This window comes from Oratosquilla oratoria, chromosome 32 (assembly GCF_046742065.1).
Source record: "Oratosquilla oratoria isolate Oo_2021 chromosome 32, ASM4674206v1, whole genome shotgun sequence".
Classification (NCBI taxonomy): domain Eukaryota; kingdom Metazoa; phylum Arthropoda; class Malacostraca; order Stomatopoda; family Squillidae; genus Oratosquilla; species Oratosquilla oratoria.
The window spans coordinates 44,928,598-44,938,665 of record NC_134808.1 but is presented as its reverse complement, the minus strand read 5'-3'; the positions used below and the strand labels follow the sequence as shown (position 1 = coordinate 44,938,665).

Genomic DNA, 10,068 nt, shown 5'->3' with positions numbered 1-10,068 from the left:
CTATACCCTCCCTCTTTTTTCCCCTTGCAAGGGAGGTAGCCAAAAAACAAAGGCATGAAATCCACTCCCATTCATTTCGTCCCCCCATACTCCACTCCCATTCAACCCCCTCCCTCTTATCTTGGCTCCTCCTGGATGACAGGTCATCCCTGCATCTCGCCCACTGCCCTGGGTCAGAAGCATACATATACCAAAGGCTTTTTTCCCCCTTATAAGGGAGGTAGTCAAAAAACAAAGGCATAAAAACCACTCCCACCTATTCCATCCCTATCACACTCCACTTCCCTCCCTCTTATCTTGGCACCTCCTGGATGACAGGTCATCCCTGCATCTCACCCACTGCCCTGGGTCAGAAGCAATGCAGCAAAACACAGCACATCCACAGCAAGGCAAGGTGAAAATGAGGTGGGAGATCATATTCAAAGCAGCTTTTCTAGTCTCTTCTTTGTGTGTGGGAAGCTCAGTGGATCCAAAATAGGGCATCTAAGTCATGCAGATTGTTGCCAAGTTGTACTACCCTCTCAGTCCCATGCCAAGGTGACCAATGGGTCTGTGCCATCCTCTGTGTAAATTGCGACTTGTTGGGTAAAGAGCTCACCATCTCCTGACCCACTGTCACACACTATCACACCGTCACTGGTGGATTGAGTTAGTAATAGTAAGAATACATTTGTCATGTGATAGTTCCGATACTAACAAACTATTCCATCAGTCCCTGTTACTATCTCGCATTTAGATTAGACTCCCTTGACAGAAGTCGACCCCAGGACTATGTAGGGATGTCTGGCCAACCCTTCAAAGAGTTAGATGCAAAACAAGATGGCATGTAATAGAAACAAAGCAAGGGCCTAATAAATACAAAATTAGTAACAATATCTTTATTATACTATCTGAAGCCTGCAATCCTTATAAGTAGCCATACAAAAGAGTGCAGTATTATTACTATTATTATCATTATTATTACAGTCTGCTGTGGGCATTGCTTGATGTGCCACAGAGGCGATGGTGGATAAAAATATTGGAGCGCATCAACGGAAAAGGACACAAAACAAGGAAAAAGTGCTTCAGCAGCAGTAGCAGCAGCAGCAGCCCTGGACATTGCACTCCCATCTCAATATCTCATCTCTCGGGAGAGAAAAAATTGAGGCCGTTTCGAAACACGACACCTTTCTGAAATCTTATCAGACAGGCACCATCTTCAGAAACAGTTACAGACACAGTTTTCTAACAGACAATGCATAAACTAAGGAGTATATGAAAAAAATGAGCAAATATTTATTTTCCAGCCACAGTTCAACATAAATTTTTACAACTCTGCATTCCAAGCAAATCCTTGATGACAAGAACACAGTTCGGATCATCAATGCGAAATGCATCTACCTTCCAAGACAACTTCGACTGTTGTCATCAGGGGTGTTATTTGGATTGCATATTATGTATACATCATTGTTTGGTGTTATTTATTTGACTATTGCAACATTTATCAATATATATATAATTGTACAGTGGGTTTGTGTGTGTGCCTTTTTTTTTACATGTGATAATTTTGTCATTTTTTTATTTTCATTATCATTTTTTGTCTTAACCAACGATCTTAACATATACACAAAAGGGTGATTATAAATATGGTCATGAAAATATTTACAATGATTTAAGAGGGTTTCATCTTGAATCATCATTAAACCTTTCACCAGTTTAGGGACGCTGACCACGTAAAAATCCACTTGTCGCCTTTAGTATGTACGTGCCGAATTCCGAATTCTCAAAAAAATTTATTATAAAAGTAAATATAGGTCAGCCTTTGCAAGCTTGACTACTTAAAACCCTCTTCGTGATGCAACATGTCCTAGAAAAATGGGGAGGGGAGAAGGAAAGGGATTTTACATAAAAAAAATATATATCTTAAATAAAAATAATAAATGAAGAAAGATTTTGAAAAAAAAAGGCATGCAAAATGACATTTTCTTGTATCCGTTCAAAGGGAGCTACCAATGTCATAACTAAACTTTGCTGTCATTCATAGTTTTTTCTAATCCTTCACACCTTTTACTTGGTGGTGCCTTAATCCCTAAGCAATATAACCTCCTTGTGTCCATAAGAATTATGACTTAAGTCTACCAATTCAAATTAATAAAACAAATCCAACCAATACGTTAATCAATCAGAAGTGACACAGGAGTAAGTACAGTGGATGGAGTACAAAAATAACAAAGACACTCTACATCTTCACTACATCTTGGACTAGAGGCAAAAAAGAACATGTAAGTCTGCCTGTCAACTGCTCCTTGTTATAGTCAGGTGCTTCCACTTCCGCTCTCGACCGCCAAAGTTTACATCAAGGTGCTTTCCACTTTCCCTAATCAACTGCTGCTCCGTTGTCTATTGAACTTCTTCTGACCACTTCAGCTGTCTTCTTTTCACTTGCTTAAGCAGCACAAGCTTGCTAACTCTTCAACTCCTCCTTTGTCCTCCGTCATGTGCATCATCGATTCATCAACTTCGTTTCCGCAGGTGGTGGTCACTCCCGGCACTTCGCCGAGCGTGAGGGGAAAGAAAGTCAACAGTCCAACTTGAACACTGGTTTTTCGGCCAATGTGTCACAACTTTCGGAACATTTAGATACCATTGGTCTGCTTTGTTTGACATTTAATATAAGATTATCATAACTTCCATACCATGCATTCACAAGGCGATCTCGTTTCAGAATTTTCCACCATTCCATGAAAATCAAAATGGCTTTCATCTCGGCACCACCTGGGAGTTTGCTCGTCACCGTTTTTTCTATGGAGGGAAACAAGGAGCAAGTACTACTTTGAACGTACTGCAAGAAAAGTACTTCACCTCTGTGCACGCAAATTCACTTTTCACAGGCTCCACCCATCACATTTTTTCTGAATTACGACTTGAAGATGAAGCAAGGATCCCTTGTTTATTTTTTTTCTGATAATACCTAATAGCTGAATCAGGGTCTATACAAGCCTTGTAATGCTTCGCAAAGAGTTTGTTTCATATGTACACTTCCTATATATAAACCCCACCACTGGTGAGGAGAATTGGAGACCATAGGAAAAAAGGAAATCGGTGTGTAGACCCTAGAGAGGATGGGGGTGGGGACAAAGAGAAGGGTCTTTGAGAGGGGACATTTACACTCTACTTTTCCCTCACATTTTCACTCTCCTGTTTATGAAATATAATACTTATATTCATTGCAAGGAAGAATTCTAAATTGAACTGAAAAAAAAAGAACATCTTTCGAAAGCTTGTGTTTGTATACGACATATATACAGACTTAGTTCTCACAATCGGCTTCAGAATTCTCATTCTGGTGAACATAATACAATGGAAAAAAAAAATCACAAATATAAGAAAAAACCCTTGTTTCATACTATTACTTAGGATATTATAGGAAAGAAAACATGTTTTGAAGAGATAAAAAGAAAATTATTTCTACAAGCGCTGACTAAATTTGATTTAGCAAACACAACCATCCACCACTGCACCTGGATTACAACAACAGGTTGCAACCCCATATATGGGCGTCTGCAACCTATCCCTGGGTGATTAACAACTTCACCCTGAGTTGTTGCACAACCTCTCCTCTCGGGTTTTCATCTTCCACCCTGAGGAAGGGGGACAAATTCCTTATAACTCCTCTATTTCATCATCATTTACTATTTCTAAGCTATGTAACTTCAATTTCACTATGAATACTCGTCTTCATCTTTTTTTCTTTTTTTTTTTTTTTTTAGACAATTACTACTTACTCTGTGCAATTGCAATCTCCCTAAGGATAGGTGTTCTACCTGGGAGCTTGCCCACTCACAGTGAGCATTACACACCAATAACTGCATCGTAACTGCTCATTTCAACACATAAGAAAAGAACAAGTCTCGCTGTTCAAATAGGCATAGGACGGAAAAGAATGAAAAAACATTTGTAAAATGTGAGGAAGAAGATGAAATAAAATGTGTGCATGGCAAACTACTACAGAGAACTGAATTTTTCCGACTCAACACAGAACATTTGATGACAACTGCCAACTCACACCCCAATTAAACAGAGAAACGGATTGGGAAGATGAAAGGTCCACAAAGACTGGCACAAAACAAGATATACATGGCCAGAGAGAAATGAGGAATAGCGCAGAGTAAGGCCTGGGAAAATAAGTACGAGACAATTCTACACATACCTTAGGTACATACATATGCTACGTAAATATACACATACACATATTCTTTCAACTGACATTTCTTTTTGACAAATTATAATTATAATAATCCATGTACAGTACTGTAAAGATATCAACAATGGAGCACAAAAACATACATCACAGCCTGTTCTCCGTTTCTCCCTTGTACGGAGAAACTACACTGATATATCGTATATATATTTGTGTTCTCCATTTCTGGTGATGCCTGGGTGATAAACAATATGCCCATGGTGTAATATTTGCTACTTTGTGCTCATTTCTTTTGGTAAGAGAAAAAATTAATTCTTTATTACAAAGCACTGTCATAATGGAAGTTTACTAATATACAATGTAGATATAACACTGCACAAGCAGCAATCACCACGAGATCTCAGTTACACAGTAGATACGAGATGTGGTTGTCAGCTGAGATGAAAATGAAAAAAAATATGTTTGTAGATATGTATATGTGCATATATACATACATATGCATGTGTATATAGTGAATTGTATTATATGTATGTGTACATGCATGTCCCTGTATGTGAGCATGTATGAATGTGTGTGTGCATGTGTTGCGTGTGTACGCACATACACATGTGCATATGCATGTTACACATCCCATCCCTTTGCTCAAAGGAGACAGGAATGGTTAATGAAGCTTTCAAGCCTTGAGCAGGGCTCAATCTCAGGTCTGCAGTATTGCAAGCCCTCATCACTAACCCCTGCACCCACAAGTTGTGTATCTATTTTACCTAGTTGTATTTTGTGGGAGGAGAGCTATGCTCATGATGACCCGCAGTTGTATCTTTCCGCATCCAGTTCTTTCTTAAAATCATGTATAGTTTTAGCATTCACTGTTTCCTCTTTCAAATTGTTAATTGTGTGTGTATGTGTGTGTGCTTAAGAATGTGTATTTATCAAGTTGTGATATCCAAGATACTGTATGAGTTAGGCTCATATGGTCCTGTAATGTTCCCAATATTCAATTCTGATCTTAATTGTCCCAGATTATTTGACTTTACAACTCCTCCATTCAAAATGTCCCATGAATCAATAATTCTGTGCAGGAAACTGTATTCTTTAAGGCCTAATCTTTTATAATTTCATCCTATTGCTACTGATTTTCCTTTGTTCCCACACAACCAAATCTTCATCAAGTATGTCTACATCTTTCATGACTCTAAACAAATGAGAGCAAGTGTGTTTGTGTGTGTGTGATTTACCTTAGTTTTGGATCATGAGTTGGACTCATGACTTTCAGCTATTACCCTCCCGGATGAGAGCTCAGAGCTCATATATGGCTCCATTTATGGGTAATGCTGTGACTTTACACACACCCCAATTCCTTGCCCACCAGAATTGGAGTAATGGCTCGGATTGCAGTTATGTTGTTGAATTAAAAGTCAAGAATGGTACCAGTGCACGGTGTATGTGTGCGTGTGTATTTACCTACCTAGTTGTATTATACGGGAAGGGAGCTATGCTTTTAGTGACCATCTTTGTATCTTTCAGCATCTAGTTTGTTCTGACATTCTTGTATAGTTTTTGCACACACTGTTGCCTCATCCAGTTTGTTCCAGATATCTACCACTCTGTGTGGGAAACTATTCTTTTTCATATCTCTTCTATAACTACCCTTTTTGAGTTTCTTTTCATGTCCTCTTGTTTTTCTCTTATCCCACTTTAATAAATCATCTCTGTCTGTGTGTGCATGTGTGTGTGTGTGTGTGTATGTGTGTGTACAAATTTGTCAGCACACTGTAGATACACAAAGAAGGAATGCTGGAGGATCAGCAGGGTGACTACAACTGTAGAAGAATAATAAGAGGAGAAAATATTCGATAAATTTAAAAAACTGCCTTAACTTGAGGAAGTTTGAATGGAGAGTGAATCACTTTCTTAGACGAACAAGAGGCTCCGTTTGGGTGGGTTAGGGTGGGGTGGGGTCAAGGAATCAGCTCAATAGTAGTAACAACTTATTATCATCATTCTTCCTTGCTTGCTTGCTTGCTTGTTTGTTTGGGAGACGGGAAGGTGGTGATGGTGGTGAGATGGGGTGGGGTGGGGCGGGGTGTCTATTCCTTAAGTGTAGTCGCTCCCCCATCACGACTCCCCGTTACCACTGTCATCTCCGTCATCAATGTCTGCAATGAAAAAGTCATTAGTATCATACACATACATATACCAAAGGCTTTCTTCCCCCTTATAAGGGAGATAGCCAAAAACCAAAGGCATAAAAACAATTCCCCGTTACCACTGTCCTCTCTGTTATCAATGTCTGCAATAAAAAAGTCATTAGTATCATACACATACATATAATAAAGGCTTTTTTTCCCCTTATAAGGGAGGTAGCCAAAAAACAGGCATAAAAACCACTCCCACCCATTCCATCCCTATCATACTCCATTCCCCTCCACCCTCTTCCCTCCCTCTCATCTTGGCACCTCCTGGATGACGGGTCATCCCTGCATCTTGCCCACTGCCCTGGGTCAGAAGCAGTATCAACTTCAAGATATAATGTACTCTTCTCTCAATTATCACTATGATGTACAGAATATCAAATAATTGCATTTCCTTTGTATTTTCTCTTCAACTACACAGCATTCTTGTCATACAGTCTGTGCTTATTTATAGTAAAGGCCAAGATCAACACAAGGTATTTCCAAGTCATAGATGGACACTTAGGGACAATCATCTCTTTGACCCATCTTCAAAAAATATTAAAGTTAAAGGTGCCGGGTTTCAGTTCCGATATCAATCTCCTCAAAGACTCTCCTCAGAACATCAGCCAAGGCAAGTCTCAACCTACGACCTTGGTGTCCAGCCACTGCAGTAACCTCACCAGTAAACAGCTTAAGCTCACTGGCCCTGGCGGGGCTCGATCTGCTTACCTCGTGAATACAAAGCCAGCAGGCTAACACTGTACTAGCCCTCAGCTCTATAGGTGCAACCCACATTCTAAACTGGGCCCTTGGGTCTGTACCTCTAACTTGAAATGAGAGGGTTGAAAGGTTTTGAAAATGAGCAAGGAAATGATTCTCTTTACTGTCTAACTGCAGGACCATCACAAGCAGGCACTAGTCGCTAGTTCTCATCTACACATATTTCTACTAGAATGTCTTGTAGGAGCATGTAATGAACTACGTTTTATCATTGACAGTGATTAATTAATTGTTGCCTCAAGTTTTTTCTGATTGGAAACATAGGCTGCAAGAAACCATTGTTGAAACTCAAGAACACAAAGTTCTTAGATCCAATCAGCTGTTGACTTACCAGGTATGAACCCAGACTCTTCAGGTCTCTTAAGACTTCAGCACATGCAAATGAGCCCGTATCAACAGCAGATGAGCAAGCCCATTGCCAAGTACATACATACATATACCAAGGCTTTTTCCCCCTTACAAGGGGGGTAGCCAAAAAGAAAAAGGCACAAAATCAATCCCACCCATTCCACCCCTGAATACACTCCACACCCCTCCACCCTCCCTCTTATCTTAGCACCTCCTGAATGACGGGTCATCCCTGCACCTTGTCCACTGCCCTGGGTCAGAAGCAGTGTCGCAAGACACAGCACATCCACAGCAAGGCCGCTTCATTAAATCGGCGACCCCCCCTCTCCGTCCCCCCCACTGCATAAAATGAGAGGACGGGGAGAAATCCCTTCGGGCTGCGTCAAATTTTGCTCACACATACTACCTCATCCCCCATCCACCCTCCCATTCCACCTCATGCTATCATAACATCATCCATATACAACCATTCTCCATTCACCCCTGTCTTCTGTCCTCTCCCGTCCTTCCTCAACAGACATTCCCCTCTTCTGCCAAGTACAATGAGCAATGTAATACCAAAGAAATTGTTGCAGTCTTGCTGGTCCCCTTTCCCCTTTGAGATGGGGATGACTAGACCCTTTTTCCAGTCAGAGGGAATGGTACCAGACTCCCAAACAGCACACAGCAGTACAAGAGGCTGGGTGACTGCATTGTGGATAACTGCCCAGGAGGTAACACTTCCCCCCATACTATTCAACACATAATGGAAGACTGCATTATACACAATCACACATGCAAACAACACAACATACACTCTATAAAGGATTTGTGGGAAAAGCCCGTTCCGGCCGTGGCATTCCTTAGGGAGACAGGACTGCTCAGACAGTCTAGGGGGGGGTGGACGACGACGACGACAACCCAAAGTTCATGGCCTCTCCTCTGGCTTTCAGCTTCTCCATGCTAATATTGTAGACACTGACTGCCTCTCTACACATCAACTTACTCACAGCTTATTTGACCTCATATAAAGAGGGCAGAGTTTCACCATACATCAGCACTCTACCTGAACACCAGCCTGGTGACTGTTTGGAGAGTTGTCCATGAGCAACTGCTCAAAGTACTTGGCAAAGACTACACCCCTCCACACCTGACATAAGTTTACCTTCAACTCTTTGTACTGTCCTAACCTGGGTCACTGATCTGGAGTGGAGTTTCTTCAGGGCTCAGTAAACAAGCCTGAGGTCTGTGTGAATAAACAACTTGTGAGATCGAAACCTTTATTGGTACTACGTTTCGCTTGTTACAGCTTTTTCAAGTACTTGAAAAAGCTGTAACAAGTGAAACGTAGTACCAATAAAGGTTTCGATCTCACAAGGTGTTTATTCTCACAGTCTTGTCGGCTTTTGCCATTGTGATTCAAGCCTGAAGTCATTTGCATTTCCGATGTTTGTGATTTCCTACTTACCATTATCTGAATGATCATCTTCATCATCTTCATCCTCATCAATATCGTAATCGTCATCGTAAAACTCGGCCAAGTCTACAGGCTCCGTGTCTGGCTTGACCCGAGTTTTGATGCAATAGTCCTCCAAGGTCATTGGTACTACTACTCCATCTCGTTCTGCTTCCACCCGAGAACCCGTGACCTGCTTCCTGAAATTACAGAACCAGAAATTAATTACTGTGTTTTCACATCTTCTGGACTAATGTATCTGTACCTGTGATACATTGACATCAGTTAATAGGTTTTCATAATGAGATGGATGGACGGGGTATAAGGGGCATTGGGAAAGAGGGGAATGTCTGTTGAGGAAGGACAGGAGAGGACAGAAGATAGGGGTGAATGGAGAATGGTTGTGTATGGATAATGCTGTGATGCATGAAAGGGAGTGGGTGGGGGATGGGGAGTGAGGGAGTATGTATGAGAAATAAAATGACACAGCCCAAAGGGATTTCTCCCTGTCTTCTCCTTTTCTGCATGAGGGGATGGAGAGGGGGGTCACCGAATTAATGAAGCAGCCTTGCTGTGGATGCAGTGTGTCTTGCGACACTGCTTCTGACCCAGGGCAGTGAACAAGATGCAGGGATGACCCATCATCCAGGAGGTTCCAAGATAAGAGGGAGGGAAGAGGGCAGAAGGGAGTGGAGCATGTAGGGGATGGAATGGATGGGAGTGGTTTCTTTGCCTTGTCTTTTGGCTACCTCCCATGTAAGGGGGAAAAAAGTCTTTGGTATATGTATGTATATATGTATAATGCCTCTGTCCATGTTTAACACATTTTGTTGAAACCCTTTGTGTTATTCTGAGTGGATAAGTAGGAAAGGGAACCACTATGTGATGAAGCAGTAGAAGTAAACCATCTCTGGTTGTCAGGCCCTGCTGGAGTAGAGCTGCACCTCGCTGCATTGCTTTTAATCCAAGCCATGTGATGCTTCCAAAGGGATTTCTCCCCGTCTTCTCCTTTTCTGCATGAGGGGACTGAGAGGGTTTTTTCTCCGCCAATTTAACGAGGCAGCCTTGCTGTGAATGTTCTGTATCTTGCAACACTGCTTCTGACCCAGAGCAGTGGACAAGATGCAGGGATGACCCATCATCCAGGAGGA

At 41.5% G+C, this 10,068-nt stretch overlaps 1 protein-coding gene across 1 annotated transcript in view; it reads right to left on the bottom strand.

The window, feature by feature from the left end:
• Positions 1 to 863: 863 nt before the first annotated feature.
• The window catches only part of LOC143017451 (ubiquitin-conjugating enzyme E2 R2), a 281,829-nt gene continuing 272,624 nt past the window's right edge, over positions 864 to 10,068 (bottom strand). Inside the window, exons 4-5 of the mRNA XM_076172206.1 lie at positions 8,930 to 9,117; positions 864 to 6,336 (exon numbers count right to left, since the gene is read on the bottom strand). Coding sequence (XP_076028321.1) covers positions 6,296 to 6,336; positions 8,930 to 9,117 — 229 coding nt within the window. The 3' untranslated portion in view covers positions 864 to 6,295. The remainder of the gene's footprint in view (positions 6,337 to 8,929; positions 9,118 to 10,068) is intronic.